Source organism: Pinus tabuliformis, chromosome 8, assembly GCF_031772625.1.
Source record: "Pinus tabuliformis cultivar Carrire ecotype Pingquan chromosome 8, CPIR1, whole genome shotgun sequence".
NCBI classification, from domain to species: domain Eukaryota; kingdom Viridiplantae; phylum Streptophyta; class Pinopsida; order Pinales; family Pinaceae; genus Pinus; species Pinus tabuliformis.
In genome coordinates, this window is record NC_142294.1 from 687665009 (window position 1) to 687683843 (window position 18835).

At 34.5% G+C, this 18835-nt stretch overlaps 1 protein-coding gene and 1 pseudogene across 1 annotated transcript; one reads left to right on the forward strand and one right to left on the reverse strand.

The window, feature by feature from the left end:
• Positions 1-560: 560 nt before the first annotated feature.
• On the reverse strand, positions 561-1753 carry LOC149237454 (bi-functional coumaroyl CoA and feruloyl CoA ortho-hydroxylase F6H2-1-1-like). Its single transcript, XM_089369278.1, has 3 exons — positions 1482-1753; positions 983-1196; positions 561-851 (listed from the first exon to the last, which is right to left on the reverse strand). The coding sequence occupies exons 1-3, from the start codon at positions 1751-1753 to the stop codon at positions 561-563; spliced, it is 777 nt and encodes a 258-aa protein (XP_089225404.1).
• A 12211-nt stretch (positions 1754-13964) lies between these two features.
• LOC149237455 (cytochrome P450 CYP72A616 pseudogene) lies at positions 13965-14647 on the forward strand (annotated as a pseudogene).
• The last annotated feature ends 4188 nt before the right edge of the window (positions 14648-18835 follow it).

Here is an 18835-nt window from a genome sequence, read left to right on the forward strand (position 1 = left end):
TTATTTTTGCTTTATTAAAAAAATATCATTTAGACATAACTTTTCTAAAATGAAGACTCATTAATTTTAAAACTAAAAAATATACCAATTTGAAAATACAATTTGTTTACATAGAAGAATATAAATTATTATAAATATAAAAATTAAAAATTAATTTAATTAATACTATTATAATTAAAAAACACTGATTAAAAAATTAGTTTTATTATAATATCAATACAAAAAATAATAATATTTAGTTATTTAACCACCGTCATTCTTAAAATTTAATAATATTTAATTATTCAACAACACTCATTGTTAAATCTAGAGCTAAAGCTATGGATATTACATATCACTTATTTTTAATATCACTGTTGCAGCCATCATAATTCTTAAAATTTAATAATATTTAATTATTCAACAACACTCATTGTTAAAGCAAGCTAGAGCTAAAGCTATGGATATTACATATCACTTATTTTTAATATCACTGTTGCAGCCATCATACATTCCAGCGTAAATAACTATTTCATCCAAAGACTTAGGTAGAGGTGACCACGATGGGTTCATATATGCAACTATATTGTATTGCTTTGAGGTATAGGCTGGACGGTGTACATGGAAACGGTGACAAGGTCTTCGGGATTAGTAGGAGGGTCAGTCTTGTCACGGCGTTTCTTGGCCAGATAATCACTCAACAAAAATGTTGTGTAAGCAGCAGGGCAGTTAAGGTCAGTCGTGAACTGAGGAAGAGGCCTCACTATGATACCAGGGTTTGGAATGCTACCAAATCCAACTGAACACAGTCGTCTCTCTCTACTATTCAGAACTCGATGCAGAGCACTATTGAACCTGTTGCTACTCCATACCTGTAGTACAGTAAACCACACAAGAAGGACTATGAATGAAATCCTTGGATTGAACAAAAATATCTGTTAATGTGTATTTGCAAGGATAGTTTTAGGCTCATATAATATTTAGAATTATAGATGAAAATTGCCTGAACACAAATACCGATATTGATGACAAGGACGCCCTTGATAGGCGTGATGTCGACCCATTTGTCATCCTTGAGAACTTGGTACCCTCCAGTATCATCTTGCCCCACCACCGTGAACAAGGTGGTGTCCTGATGCTCCCACACTCCTATCTCTTCCTGCTGGCTTGTCGCTCTTGAATAGCAAAGAGCTTTAAAATGCAGGTAATCCGAGGCTCTGAATAAGGAGATTCTCCATAAATTCCGTCGTTCTAGACAGAGACATCGCCAGTTTCTCTATCACCAATCTGCATTCCTACATCATGATCGTAAAATGGAAAATTAATTGTATTCATAACGAGAATTTCATTTATACAAATGTAAAGTAGGTTGCAGAAAACTCTGAATAATTTATTAATTTAAACTAACAACTAATTACTATTTTACAAATATAGTCCGGAAAAATTACTATGAATACGAGGACTTGAAGTAATACTAACAGATGCCATACCGATCATCTTACCGCAATTGAGGCATGCCATCTGGAAAAGGGTTGCACCCTGTTGGGCCTGGATGATAGTACATATACGCGTATGAATTCCATCGACCCCGTAGATACCCAATGTAACCCATGCGAATCTCACCTCCCGGTGCCGGTGCTCTGACTTTCACCTTCTCTTCTTTGGGATACTCAAAGAATACACGCAAAGTAGCCAGTGCTTCTTCAATAAGTTCTACAGGGATTCCATGGTTTATGACTTGGATGGAGAGTCGTCGGACACTAAACAATCTCATTATAATATTCTTTTAGAGTTTAAAAATTAGTTACTCTATGTTTTATAAATTTACAAGGTTAGATACACAAAACTTAGAAAACAAAAAAAAAATAGAGTTTAACCTTTTTTTTGTTTGGTTTAAATATAAGTTTTACTATAACTTTTTAATAACATATAGTTGTATAAGAACATATTCTTGTTTCTAATGTGACTGTATAAAAATTGAAGTTATAATTTCTCAATAATAAAAAGTGATTTAACAAACACTAAATTAATATACACAAACTAAAAAAGTTAAAGTATTTTATTTTATTTTTAATTTTATTATAATTTTTCAATAGCTTAGAGTTGTACTAGAACATTTTATATATCTATTTTATATATATAACAAATTAAACTTATAACTTTTTTTTTTTATATATAACAAATTAAACTTATAACTTTTTAATAGCAAAAATTCTTTATTAAAGAGTAAACTAATTATACTAATCCTCATAACTAATATAATTATTTTAAAAAACTTGAATATATTAATAAAGTTAAATATAAATATATATTAAGCCAACTGAATATATTTATGTTGTTTCCGCTTCACACATTAGTTAATCTACTTTTATAGAGTTAGCAAAACTAACCAACTAAACAAAAATTTAAATAAATTAAACCCTTACAAACACTTTAAATTATTATATTATATTATATTATATTATATCATATTGATGATGATGATGGTGGTTAACGTCCACTGAGACCAAATTGGTCTATCGGACCTACAATTTTTTTAATTTTTACTTGTCTAGCTCCTCGTCTTTCTTGGCGAGATTGGTGTTGTAGCTTTCTTTCTTTTCTCTACGGTCTTCCAACTTCCTTTGTCCTGCATCTCCTTCATCTCTTCTGGTTCTTGGGACATTGGTGTCTTAGCTTCGCGATCTATAGTCGGAGAAGTTTGGTTTAGGAGATCTGCTTTGCTGTTAAATGAAGATTTCTTTTCTGCGGTATTCAAATCCTCATAACTGTTGATTTGTTGGGGCGGGCTTTCTCCTTGCTTTCTTTGAGAGTTGTTTCCTTCTTCCTTGATTTCTTGTGACTCAGAGTTTTCTCTAGAATATTCTTCTTTGGTGACAGTGTAGTGTTCTTTTTGTGCTCCTTCCCACCATGTAGATCTGTGGTGGTTTTTTCTAGCAAAATTTTTCTCAGAGGCTTTTGGGCAATTTTTGGCTAGATGCCCCGTCTCAAAGCACGATCGACATCTGAAGAGGACACTTTCATAATCAAGCTTCTGGTTCCACACATAGTCTTTACTTGTTAGGTTTATTTCAGCTGGGAATCCGGCGCTGAAATCCATTTCCACACAGATGCGTGCATAGGTGGTTCTGGCATATTCCTCTGTTTCTGGGCACCTGCAGTAAAATTTCCCAATTGCATTTCCAATGGCTTTTAGCGAGGAGAGATTCCAGAGATGCAAGGGTAGGCTTGGCAATCGCACCCAAACTGGTGCTGAGGTTATCACTGCTGTAGAGGGATCGAATGATGGGTTCCATGGCTTCATGAATAGGCCTGATTTTTCCCAAAACCAAGGGCTGGAATCTAGAATACATTGTCTGCTTTCAGGATTTTCAAAATCTACTATAAAGAAACCTCTAGCAAAGGGGTAGATATTAATTTCATCAGAAATGATAGGCTTCCATACCTCCGAGATCCAATTGTGGAGTGCTATCAGCCGCGGCCAAAAACCATTGAACCGGCAAATTAGGGCACTTTCGGAGAACTTCAAAGCTTCATCGAGTGAGTCCTGGACCACTTGGATAGTGGGAGCTGGGGCTTCACTCACGATATGGGCAGGAGATTTCCCTCCAGAGGCGGATGAGCCACCAGTTATTTTTGCAAAGCTCGGAGCCATATTTTACGCAGATCTGCACCAGATCTATACTACAGATTCAATTCGTGCGCTCTGAGCCCGTGATTTAAATTCCAGTGATGAAACCCTAGCAAGCTCCGGAACCGCGACTGATCGCCTGCGAAAGACGAGGTATTTAAAGATTTTACGGCTTGAGAACTGGTTGGAAACCCTCTGAGGGCTGCAACTGACTGAGATCGAGGAGAAAACAGGGAAGATGCCGAAGAAAAATTGGATGTCGAAACAGCTCGAGCTATGTCGTATACGAGCCGCAGCTCAAACCGCAGATCTGCAATTTGAAACCGCAGATCTGAGACCGTGATTTAAATTCCAGTGATGAAACCCTAGCAAGCTCCGGAACCGCGACTGATCGCCTGCGAAAGACGAGGTATTTAAAGATTTTACGGCCTGAGAACCGGTTGGAAACCTTCTGAGGGCTGCAACTGACTGAGATCGAGGAGAAAACGGGGAAGATGCCGAAGAAAAATTGGATGTCGAAACAGCTCGAGAATAATAAATAATATCATCTCATCTCATCTCAGTTAATATATATTGTTAGAATATTAAATAATACATATAGTTATAATTAATAGTATAATATTATTTTATATATAATGTGAGTGTTGTTTTATATATATATATATATATATCATTTGGTTTCAATAATATTAATATAATTATATTAAAAAATTGGAATATATTAATATAATTATAATTATGTTACACGAGTTTAATATATTAATATACTATATATATAGTTAATATATATTTTTATTAAATAAGATAATATATTTATAACAAATACTATAATGTTATTTTATATATAATTTTAGTTTTGTTCTTTAATAATATTAGTTAATTGCAATATATATATATATATATATATATATAAAGAAATTTGGCAAAAATTCAATAGAAACATAAATTTATATGCTTTATGATTTATGATGATGATGATGATGATGATAGTTGTTAACGTCCACTGAGACCAAATAATGATCTATCGGACCTAAAAAGATAAATTATTTATTTTGATTTAAGATTTTATTCCGATGCTCAAAAAGCTTGGAGAGAAGCCTTATTTATTTATCCACCTTAATAGGGATATATTATTCTATTAGTTTATAATATTAGTTAATATTAATTACTTGCCATGATAAAAAACACTATAAATATTAGTATAGTTATATAATGTATTATAATATTTTCATAGATTAGTATAATTATATAATTATATTTATGTTATATTATAATTCTAGTATTAATATATATATATATATATATATATATATATATATATATATAGATATATATATATATATATTATTGTTTTAGAGTATTTGACACAGGGTTACCCCTGCTTTACCCACATTATGCATGTAGACTTATGCATGAATCGTTTTCCCAGGAATGGATATGACCTACCAAGTCAAAACTTCAATAATGGTGATGGTTAAGGCCCCTTTCTTTGGAACTCATGCGGAAACATATAAATAGACTAACCCAAAGTCTAAACCTTTCAAATCCTTTCCATCGGCACTTCTTCACTTCTATTGAGATTGTATCACCCCGCATATACCTTCGTTAGCCTTTTATTAACCTCTAAGCCCGCATATATACTTAACCCCCATTTATAAGTGGACTTACACATAAAATCCTCCTATCGGTGTTTTAATCCCTTATAAACCATTTACAAAGGAAAACCCCGCAAAACATAACCTTTTACCTTTATACGGCTTCTGCACAGTTATCGAGGTTACCTTTATTGCAATCGCTCATCGGGTTCCTCCGCACGCACACTACATATAGTTCTATCGTGCCTCTAACTCTGATATGCGACATATAAGCCGGACTTCAAAACCAATTCACCTGCATCTATAAATCCATCGGGTCCACTCATCATCCCTTTTCCATTGGTTTACCGCAATATCGCTATCGTGACCATTACAGACACATAATATCGAAAATATGAATACACGGGAAAACCCACTTCAGAAGCCTAAACCGGACTTCAAATATCATACAGCCATGTCTATAACTTTATCGGGTCCATCCAGGTCCAAATTCTTTCCCGCTGCACTACTCCTTCTCCGATCTCTGATCACCGAAGCCTCCGATCAGCAATTATCACTATTGGCCATCGCAACATCTTTCACCTCCTGACCTTGCGATATGGGATTACATCCCAACCATCTGTTGTATCCTACGATCCAACGGTTGACATTACTCCTGATCAATGAAATTAATCGTCGATCCTCCACTGTCCATTTACTCGCGCCAGATCTAACAGCTCACAAAGATTTCGGCCGGGAAACGTGCACGAGGATTAACCACCCGATAAGTGGTTTCCTCTCTCCTCCTCTCTACCACGCATCATTTGATGAGTGGAATCGGGTGCACCATGCTCAATACCACTTATGGTTTTGAGTCCGCCCAAAATCTGCTTTTACTATTTAAAAACCGCCCTTTGCCCACTGCCTCCATTATTCTGTTTACTTATGTTTTACGATGTTTTTCAGTGTTGATGTGGTTTTTGGGTTTCTTCAAAGATCTACTTTGAACAATCGAATGGATTCAAAGATCCATTACGCTTCTCTGTCTCGCTCTCTTCTTTGCATTCACTGAACTTCGCCTGCATGAATATATATATTATGCAATTTCTAATATACACATAATTTATCAGTCAACACTCGAATCACACAACACTCGAATCACACATCTACACACTCAGAATCGAACTATTTGTGTATAAATATATAAACAAATCATTACATATTGAGACTCTGTCTCTCTAGCTTGATCTTCTAATTAATGGCCTTTCCCATTATCTGCCCGTAGGCTTACAAACACTCCAATATGCTATCTATCCACGTATTCAACCTCTCCAACCTTTGATCATGCCCTTTTAGGCTTACATTTATACAAAGGGATTCTAAAACCAATTTTTGGTTTAGATCCATAAATTCCTCAACAAAATCCTAAAATCTCTTCCTCATCCCTAAGGATTCTATCAAATTCACAAAATCACGAACTGACTCCTAATCTAGGATTTACAATCAATTTTCAATCCTCTCATCACTCAATTATCTTAAAGCTCTCATGTTCTCCTACATTAGAGAACATTTACAATTATACCTCACAATATTTAGTTAATTCCTATTCTCATTAAAATCACTCAAAACATTAAATAATTACATTAATTCAATACTTAGGAAACCCAATTCCTTGAAACACAATACCCCCTATGTCTACTAGGATACAATAATGATGTTGAGCTGAATGCTCCTGCATCAGACTCCCCAAGTAAGAAATTTTATGACGACCTGGTCATAAGTCTGGATAATTGTTTCCTCCTGGATCCTAGACTTCAGTTTGTAACTTATCTTTTCTTGTCAATTGTTCTATTGCTGTTGTTTTCTGCTGCTGCTCTCCAGGTCTCCATACCTTATGGTGCAATGCTCCACTTGCTCTGCTTTCATAGTCTGCTACTGTCTTCCTCTTGTTGTCACTCCTCTCCTTTCTTGCTGTTGTCTTCTTCTGAGATACTTTCATGATTAACCTTCTTATCAACTCAATTTATCTGTCCAATATATCCTCAATTTTCTTACTGTTTTCATCTCTTGATTGTTGAAATCTCATTCTTGATTCCACCCTTACACCCTTACCCTCTTCTTTACTGTTATCTTGCACCTTTTCAGTTGCTACTATATTGTCTTTCAGAACAATTTCCTGCTTCTGTTTTCTGTACTTGTTAACTTCTTCTTGATTATTATTTATGACAACTTCTTTGTCATCCTTCATCAGTAATTTATCCTGAACATTTATCCTTTGCTCTTCTAACTTCCTCCTTTGAAAGTCTAATTCTCTATATAATTCAATGATTTTACTTGGAGTGAACTTTGGAAATTCTACATAATCTCCTATTTCTTCATTTGCTATTGACCTATCATCACATGGTCCTTCTTCCTCTGCTAAATCTCTATTAACATCCTTCAGTAGATGTTCTTCCTCTTCTTCTTTCATTTTTCTATCCTCCTATGCCAAATATGTTCCAGGTTTTGCAACATCTTCAATTATAAGACAATCATTATAATAAAAAATATAAGACCTTTGTACCTCTTCTTCTTTTGGCAACACTTCAGTATGCTGCTCGGATCTCTCTTCTTCTATTAGCACATCAGTAGGTTGATTCAAACTCAAGGAACTCTTGAGACTGTCAGCTAGTCTCTCCTTCTCATCATCTGTTTCAAGAATATCTTCCAGCACTTGTCCACTGTGGCAAACTAATTCTTTTCTAGCTTTCTTGTCATATTTTGCTTCAAAACTTTCATCTCTTGGAAGGTATTCTTCTACATTTTTGACAGCTTTAAAAGGCTTCCTATCTTCTTCCATATTTAAAAGGCTTCCTATCTTCTTCCAAACCTACAATCATACACAAATAATTAATTTTAAAAATACAATACCTTTCAGCCTCATTTGATGCTTCAGTTATCAAGTCTTCTGGCTGCTATGAATCATTCATATGATTCAACTCCTCTGGCTCTTCATCAATTTCAAAAAGTAATGGTCCACATTCTGGTTCACATATCGAAACTTCAACATCTTCTTCAACATCTCCCTTTTTTTGTAGCTCAACTCTTTCGATTTTCTCTGCCTCCAATTTGACATCTATAATTTGTCCAAGCTCCCTCAGCTCCTTTATTAACTACATATTCACCTACTAATTCCTCTTCTCTTGTAGCCTCTGCCACTTTACTTTCTTTCTCATGACATAACCATATTTCTGGTCCATCTCATTTCTCTGTAACATTTCCATTAATACTTCAGGCTAAACTGCTATCTCAGCCTTATCCCTCTCATATTCTTCTTTACTTAACTGTCTATGTATGCCATTTTCCACGGAATCCTTATCCTTTTGTCCTCTGTTGTGATCTCTTTCAGAACCTCTGTTATGACTGTCACTAGTCATCATCCTCTCCATCTCTCTGAGTTCCGCACTCACTTCACTATGAGTTGCACTAAAGCCTCTACAACAACAAGTCTGCCTTGCTGCCACTTACCTCACCAAGCTCTCCTCACTCAGTATTTTGGAAAGCAATTGGTTCTCTATCTGGAACCTCCTCTTGAGCAACACCTTTGCTCCTTCTAGGCTTCTGCAATCTTCCACTCTCTCTTGAGAACACTTCAACTGTCTTCTTTATCCAATCTCTGTTGGAATTCCTCAAGGTTCTGCTACATTTCTAATTTTACTTAGAAACTCTTACCCACTTCTCTTGTCTCTTAGCAATTCTACCCACATCTGTTGTGGAATTACCTTTTGGGAGTTGCAACAATACTTTTGCTTCAATGCAAAGACTACAACTTTTCAATCTTCAAATCCAATTAAAATAAAACCATATCATTTTACCTTCAAGATCTCTGTCTGATCTTGTCCTCCCATTCACCTGCACTTTTGAATGGACTATCTTTTCCACTAGCTTTCAGTTGTATCTTCAAACTCTGCTACTTCAAAAACTGACAAACATCCCTCTTACAGTTTAACTACTATAATCCTACTCTAAATATCATTCATTCAATATCTGCTAATCATTAGACAAATTTGCATACCTTCACCTACCTTCAGGATCTCACCATTCTTGCAAATCTGTTTCAGCAGATCTTTATGCTTCCAATGCACAAATTCTTAATATTCAGCTACTGTCAATCAGATTTAAAGTCTGATTCTTTCTTCCAATCTTTTGGCTTTATCTTAGCAAAGCTTAGCTATCAGCAACAATTTCTCCTTTGCTGAGTTTTCTTCCACTCAAAAATCCTTAACAGTTTCCTTCATTACTGCTTCTTAAGGCTTGATCTTCTTTTGCTGAGATACTTCATTAGCTGCAACCATCAATCTTCATTCTATTTCTTTATCCAGCAAAACTCAAATCAGAGTTAAATAAAACAATACCTGTATGATTTCATAAGTAGTCTCCATTCACCCTTCACATTCGAGTGAATCTCCATTCTCCAAACATCGCTGTAGATTCTTTATATTCCTGCAATCTCTTCTTAATTCTGCCTTACCTGCCTCTAAGAACTTAAATGTTCTTCTCCATTCTCCCAGCTATACTCTGGTTGCTTCACTGTCAGATTAGAATCTGATTTCCCTTGCCTGCATACACATCTTTCCAAATATCTCTGTTCTAAACTCTTTCAAAGAAACCTTCACACATAATTTCTTTGTTCAGCTCTGATACCAAAATGATGCAGGGTTACCCCTGCTTTACCCACAATATGCATGTAGACCTATGCATAAATCGTTTTCCCAGGAATGGATATGACCTACTAAGTCAAAACTTCAATAATGGTGATGGTTAAGGCCCCTTTCTTTGGAACTCATGCGGAAACATATAAATAGACTAACCCAAAGTCTAAACCTTTCAAATCCTTTCCATCGAGACTCCTTCACTTCTATCGGGACTCTATCACGCTGCATATACCTTCCTTAGCCTTTTATTAACCTTTAAGCCCACATATATACTTAACCCCCATTTATAAGTGGACTTACACATAAAATCCTCCTATCGGCGCTTTAATCCCTTATAAACCATTTACAAAGAAAACCCCCGCAAAACATAACCTTTTACCTTTATACAGTTTCTGCATAGTTATTGAGGTTACCTTTATCGCAATTGCTCATCGGGTTCCTCCACACGCACACCACATATAGTTATATTGCACCTCCGACTCTGATATGCGACATATAACCCAGAATTAAAAACCAATTCACCCGCATCTATAAATTCATCGGGTCCACTCATCATCCCTTTTCCATTGGTTTATCGCAATATCGCTATCGCGACCATTACAGACACATAATATTGAAAATATGAATACACAAGAAAAGGCGCTTTGGAAACCTAAACTAGACTTCAAATATCTTACAACCATGTTTATAACTTTATCGGGTCCGTCCAGGTCCAAAGTCTTTCTCGCTGCACTACTCCTTCTCTAATCTCTGATCACCGAAGCCTCCGATCAGAGATTATCGCTATCGGCCATTGCAGCATCCTTCACCTCCTAACCTTGCGATATGCGATTACATCCCAACCATCCGTTGTATCCTCCGATCCAACGGTTGACATTACTCCTGATCAATGAAATTAATCGTTGATCCTCCACCGTCCATTTACTCGCGCCAAATCTAATGGCTCACAAAGATTTCGACTGGGCAACGTGCACAATGGTTAACCACCGGATAAGTGGTTTCCTCTCTCCTCCTTGCTACCACGCATCGTTTGATGAGTGAAATCAGGTGCGCCATGCTCAACACCACTTACGGTTTTGAGGCCACCCAAAATCCACTTTTACTATTTAAAAACCACTCTTCGCCGATTATCTCCACTATTCTATTTACTTATGTTTTACGTTGTTTTTCAGTGTTGATGTGGTTCTCAGGTTTCTTCAAAGCTCTACTTTGATCCGTCGAATGGATTCAAGGATCCATTACGCTTCTCTGTCTCGCTCTCCTCTTTGCATTCACTGAACTTCGCCTGCATGAATATATATATTATGCAATTCTCTGATATACATATAATTTATGAGTCAACGCTTGAATCACACATTTGCACACTCAGAATCAAATTATTTGTGTATAAATACATAAACAAATCATTACATATTGAGATTCTAGCTTTCTGGCCTGATCTTCTAATTAATGGCCTTTCCCATTATCTGCCCGTAGGCTTACAAACACTCCAGTCTGCTATCTATCTACCTATTCAACCTCTCCAACCTCTGATCATGTCCTTTTAGGCTTACATTTATACAAAGGGATTCTAAAACCAATTTCTGGTTTAGATCCATAAATTCCTCAACAAAATCGTAAAATCTCTTCCTCATCCCTAAGGATTCTCTTAAATCCACAAATTCACGAACTGACTCCTAATCTAGGATTTGCAATCAATTTCCAATCCTCTCATCACTCAACTATCCTAAAGCTCTGATGTTCTCCTACAGTTGAGAACATTTACAATTATACCTTACAATATTCAATTAATTCCTATTCTCATTAAAATCACTCAAAACATTAAATAATTACATTAATTCAATACTTAGGAAACCCACTTCCTTGAAACACAAGACCCCCTATGTCTACTAGGATACAATAATGATGTATGTAGATATGTTACAAAAATATTTTATAATAATAATTAAAACATAGTTTAATTTATAGACAAAATGACTTTTATCAGTTACTTATAGTTTGACATTAACACTTTAAATATTATTAATATAATTATGTTAAAACACTTTAATATATTAGTATATACATATAGTTATATTACATTACAATATATTATATTATATATATATATATATATATAACCAGTGGTTCAGAGGTGGCCGCTACATCCGCAAAAAATCTCAGTAGATCAACTCCGAAGGGAATCTTTTAAAACCCATCGGCGAGATAAATATATTACATTACAATGTATATTATATTATGGTTATCTTATAAATATAACCAGTGGTTCACATGTGGCCACTACATCAACTGAAAATCTGGGCAGATCAACCTCGAAGGGAATCTTTTAAAGCCCGTTGGCTAGATAAGTATATTACATTACACTATATTATATTATAGTTATCTTATATATATATATATATATATATATATATATATATATATATATATATATATATATATATATATATATATATATATATATATATATATATATCACTAGTGGTTCACATGTGGCTGCTACATCAACAGAAAAATCTGGGCAGATCAACCCCAAAGGGAATCTACATGTGGCCGCTACATCAACAGAAAATCTGGGCAGATCAACCCCAAAGGGAATCTACATGTGGCCGCTACATCAACAGAAAATCTGGGCAGATCAACCCCGAAGGGAATCTTTTAAAGCCCCTGGGCCAGACTAGCAGGGCCTAACCCCAAGGGCATTGAGGAGAATTGACCGTGTTACCTCCCGATCGGCGAGGTACTTAACAACGGTGACTCGATCAATTCAGCTAACCCTTTGGGCTAATTATACTATATTATATTATAGTTATGTATAATTTTTTTAAATAAAATAATATATATTTATATTTATATTATTTTATTATTTTATATGTAATATTTGTGTTGTTTTCTAATAATATAATTTTCTATAATGTTATATATCTATTTTTTTCCTAAAATGTTATGTATTTATTCATATAAACTATTTTATATAATATTAGTTTTAAAAATCAGTTAATTTATTTTTATAAATTCATAAAGTTAGAAAAAATAAAACACTCAAATTGGAGTTGGAGTGTTATTTGAAGTTGCACAACACTTTAAATACTAGTATTGTTATAATTATATAATTATTTTAATGTTATATTATAATTAATATATATTTTTATTAGACGAGATTATATATATATAAAGCCTTAATCTAGTGTCTATCATTTATCAAATATTATTAATGTTTATTACGCCGTAAGGCGTTTCCCTATGAAACCAACCCCTTCACCTGATTACGTGTCCTCTGTTTGTGCCTTTGGATCTTTTGTTAGACGATTAGCTTCTGCTTGGCCATTGATTTGAATTGCAAACCGTTTTGGCAACAACCTTCTGGACGTGGGCAAGAAGGGGCATGCAGAGTCGCTTTCCAACGGAGATATTTGAGCTGCCTTGTGGCGTCGCTGCACCATGGGAAAGTCGAAAATTCGAATGCCAGATGAACCTCACCGCCTGAAGTCGAACCATGAAATCTTTGGCGGATCTTGTTTATTTAAGCACCTTGATGCAATCAATGAACTTGACGATTAGTATGTTAGAATTACTGTCATACCTACCATGTTCAACATGCTATATTTCGATATGTGGTTAGAGAATCTGCTCCTGTATTCTTTCAACTATCATAGAAGTTAGAACCTTATATCATAGTGAGCTATATGCAATTCTTTTTCATTTTGTGCCTTGATCATCACTCAGATCCTTATGCTTGAAAATAACGTTTAGTCTGTTTTAACTTTTAACTTCTATCTGTCTTCATGTTTCCATGCTTTTGCCTATTTTTGCGTCAGTTGTCTCATAAACATTTTACCTTGTTAATTGAGCAGTGAGTTGTAATTCATCTGTTCCAGTTTAGTATGGACTACAAGTTTTCAAGGCCCCAGAAATATCATTACAAATGCAGAATTATTCAATTTTCCAATCCATTATAAGACGTATATGGTTTATAGATTATTTTCTTGAAAATATACATTAGATCTCAAGAAATTCATTGCCTGTTATTAGTTTTTGTTGGTATTGCATGTTCACACAAATTTTATTCAATGACAAGGCTAGGGCATGTTGGCAATAGTGAATTGGAGCACGGAAGCATGTGTCCAGACAGTATTCTTGCTTGCAATAAACCTGGATTGGCAGGAAATATTAAGAAAAGAAGTTAACAGTATTTGTGGCACGGGCATACCAGATGCAGACATGCTTAGCAGGATGAAATCAGTATGTATTCCATCACTTTTCTCATTCGATTTGTTGATTATTTCTCATTTAAGGTAGCATAGTGACTGTTGTCTGTTTTTTTTTCTCGCTGGCAGATGACTATGGTGTTAAAAGAATCTCTACGGCTATACCCACCTGCGCATTCGATAATAAGAGAACCATGCAAGGAGATGAAGCTCGGCCCGTTTTCACTTCCAAAAGGCGCACTCTTGAGTTTCTCAATTTTGGGAGTGCATCACAGTGAGAAGTATTGGGGGCCAGATGCAAACATGTTTAAGCCCGAAAGATTTGCAGATGGTCCTTCAAAGGCAGCTACTGACCCGAATGCCTTTTTACCATTTTCAATGGGTCCAAGAACATGTATTGGCCAAAACTTTGCCATGTTGGAGGCCAAGACTGCGTTAGCTATGATTTTGCAGAGATTCTCATTCAGTCTTTCACCTGCATACAGGCATGCTCCCATCGCTATGGTTACCGTACAGCCTCAACATGGCATGTAGATCATATTTAAACGTATGGAAGTGTAAACATAATGATTCCTTCATGTCGTATCACTAGATGCTTATGTAGCAAACCAATACTCCCATAGACATTTCAAAACCGCGTACCCAAATATGGAGGACGTGACCTTTTGCTGTTCCATTTTTTCCCTTTCCATGGTTATTTGATATGTAATTTCTAGTGGTGCTTTTTAAAGTTTATTCAGTTTTAGTTGTGCATTTTTATTTATTTATTTATTTTTTATATTATTATTGTGTGGAAAAGTACATTTTCTATTTAAGATGATTGTTATGCGTGACTTTGTCAATACACGTGTCTTTTTAAATAAAAATAATGGTAAAGATAAAAATGGTTTTTCATAAAAAATGAAATAGGGAAACAATATAATATTTAATTATTATTATTTTTTCCTTTGTTATAGGAATTATCAGTTCTATTAAAGTATGTTATTTAAGAGAAACCAATTATATATATTTATAATTATATAATAATAATAATGTAAGTATATAAACAAATATTTAAGAAAAAATAATTAAGATAAAAATAATGTTAAATGTTAAAAATTGTTTTTCAAGAAAAATGAAATAGGGAAACAATATATATCAATTCTATTAAGGTATGTTGTTTAAGAGAAACCAACTATATATATTTATAATTATATATAATAATAATAATAATGTAAGTATATAAAAAAATGTTTAAGAAAAAATAATTAAAATAAAAATAATGTTAAAGGTTAGATAAAAATTGTTTTTCATGAAAAATTAAACAGGAAAATAATGTGATAATTAATTTTTTTTTAGGAGTTATCAATTTAATTAAGATATGTTATTTAAGAGGAAAAAATTATATATATTTATAATTATATATAATAATAATGTAAATATATATAAAAAAATTAATTATAAATATGTAAATATCTATCTATATATATATATATATATATATATATATATATATATATATATATATATATATATATATATATATATATATATATAAAAGATAGATCCATCTTAATTACGAATTTAGTAAGTGTTGAGAGGGATCAAATTTTTTAAAGTGCAAAACTTGTAAATAGTCTTTATTTTTAGAGAGAGTGCAAAGCATGTAAATCCTCTGTACTCTTAGAGATTTGATCTTGTGTATTTTTAAATTTTACTTTTGAATGCATAAATGGATCCAATGACTTCAAAATCCAATTGGGCACTTGGATTATGTAGACTAAACAATTTAAATTACAATTATGCATATGTTTACTACACCTTAGACAAAATTGACTAAACTAGCAATTGTCCCAAAAGGTACAAAGAGAGGCCGATAGGATTATTAAATTAGAATTGTTGAATTTCTCTAGAAGAGATGTTGGTTCAAGCCAATTGACTAAACTAGCAATTGTCCCAAAAGGTACAAAGAGAGGCCGATAGGATTATTAAATTAGAATTGTTGAATTTCTCTAGAAGAAATGTTGGTTCAAGCCTAACGGATGAGCAATTTGAGCTTGCTAAAGGCCTTCTAATTGTTTTTTATTATTGTAAAATTATATTGATAATTCATTGGTTTTACTTTCAAAAGCTTGAAGGAATTTGAAGAGCAGGGATAGAATTGCTTTGTGGGATTTGATCCCAAGTGCTGAGTTGATTGCTTTAACTTGCTTGGAATAGCAACCTTGAGTGCTTTGATAATTGTACATCTGTTGGGTACTGGTGATTGTATCATCTCCCCCTGCATTTTGATTATTATTCAGAGAGCTGAAGAACGTTCCACTAGAGTCAACAACGGATACATTTTTATTAAGTGCATTTGAAACACTCATTACAACCATAGGAGAATTGAAATCTAAATATAAAGTGAAGAAGTCATCAACTTCAGAGGATAATTCTATTCCCGTGGCTGCCTCTACAATAACCTTACTATTGGTTGCTACCTTCCTTGCCTACTTTCAATCTGGTGGCCCCGGTAGCACAGCTTGGCAATGGATGACGGTAGGCTGTGGACACCGGGGCAGAGTGGAGTCTCATCTCATTGCAATAATCGGGCAGGTGAGGAGGAAAGGTTATTACTGCCATTTCAAGAAGGCATGGATATTTCAAACGAGTTTGCTTTCGGCAGCAGTAGGAATCATAAAAAAATACTGAGATATTCTTCACAGTTTTCTGAGTAATTGTTTATAAAATCTCTACTTTAGATAAGGCATGCAGCCGGAATGAAGGATATGCTAGACATATACTTCAAGGGAGAAGATTCCCTTTCACAGAATTGCTAACTCTTGGGACTTTCTGCAATGCAGGTTACAGTGGAGATGTTTGGTTTGCTCAACCTGCTCCAAAGGATCATCCATGGCGGTCCATGCCAAACCATGCTATACAAAAACGTGAGAAGTCTTATATGCTTTCCCTCCAGCTAATCAGAATAATCATTTTGCATATGGTTAGAGATTATATCTAGTCACATACTTAGTAGAAAGTTCCAAATGCAAATTTTACCATGTGTCCAGAATCAATTTTGAACGTTTTGCCTCATTGAAGCAGATCGATAGTTATTATAAATCGTGAACCCCCTCTGTGTGTTTGATGTTTAACAAAGGGAGTGAAAAAAACTATTGGTGATGTGGCAGCAGCAGGTTCATAGTAGCACCCCCTTGACAGTTTTCTATACCATGGAACCCATCCCTCCTCTCCCCTTCCACCGAGAAATTGCTTTTGGAAACCACTCATCAAAATTTCATGGGCATTTTCCAACAATGAACTTTAGGTGCAGTTTCCAGGAAATTGAAGGAGAATTTCAAAATTCCAAACAATGGGGTTTTTGAAAAATGGCCTCAATTAGATGAGACACGAGAATTTTTTTAAAATTGTCAATAGTTTGGGAGATTTTGTGGGTTTTCTAAAGGGTATATACTCAGTTTTTGGCATGGTCGAGTTTTTCAAAACAACTGATCCTTTATTTGAAGGTTGGTTGTTGGGTGCATGTTTCCTTCGTGGCTTGGAATTAGAAGCTTTGATATCATGAAAATGCTTTTTCAGATCTGGTTGCATCTTCTACCATAGTTTTAGAGGTCACTGGTTTTGATATTCAAGAGAAGATTATTCATAACTCTTTTGTATTCATTCAATTTTATTCATCACATGAATAGCTTAATAATTTTGGCTCTGAGCACATTCTAATAGCAAATATCTTGAGTCTGCTAACCAATTGCATTTGTTATAAAGGGAATTTCCAAGATCTTGGTCCAATTTCTGACTAACATTTAAGAATGTTGAAGTTTTGTCTATATCAAATCTTGGGGTATCGTGTAGATCTAGTATAAGACGATAGCAGATCGATAGTTATTATAAATAGTGAACCCCCTCTGTGTGTTCGATGTTTAACAAAGGGAGTGAAAAAAACTATTGGTGATGTGGCAGTAGCAGGTTCATAGTAGCACCCCATTGACAGTTTTCAATACCATGGAACCCATCCCTCCTCTCCCCCTCCACCGAGAAATTTCTTTTGGAAACCACTCATCAAAATTTCGTGGGCATTTTCCAACAATGAACTTTAGGTGCAGTTTCCAGGAAATTGAAGGAGAATTTCAAAATTCCAAACAATGGGGTTTTTGAAAAATGGCCTAATTAGATGAGACACGAGATTTTTTTTAAAAAGTGTCAATAGTTTGGGAGATTTTGTTGGTTTTCTAAAGGGTATATACTCAGTTTTTGGCATGGCCGAGTTTTGCAAAACAACTGATCCTTTATTTGAAGGTTGGTTGTTGGGTGCATGTTTCCTTCGTGGCTTGGAATTAGAAGCTTTGATATCATGAAAATGCTTTTTCAGATCTGGGTGCATCTTCTACCAGATTTTTAGAACTCACTCATTTTGATATTCAAGAGAAGATTATTCATAACTCTTTTGTATTCATTCAGTTTTATTCATCGCATGCATAGCTTAATAATTTTGGCTCTGAGCACATTCTAATAGCAAATATCTTGAGTCTGCTAACCAATTGCATTTGTTATAAAGGGAATTCCAAGATCTTGGTCCAGTTTCCGACTAACATTTGAGAATGTTGAAGTTCTGTCTATATCAAATCTTGGGGTATCGTGTAGATCTAGTATAAGACAATAGCAGATCGATAGTTATTATAAATCATGAACCCCCTCTGTGTGTTCGATGTTTAACAAAGGGAGTGAAAAAAACTATTGGTGATGTGGCAGCAGCAGGTTCATAGTAGC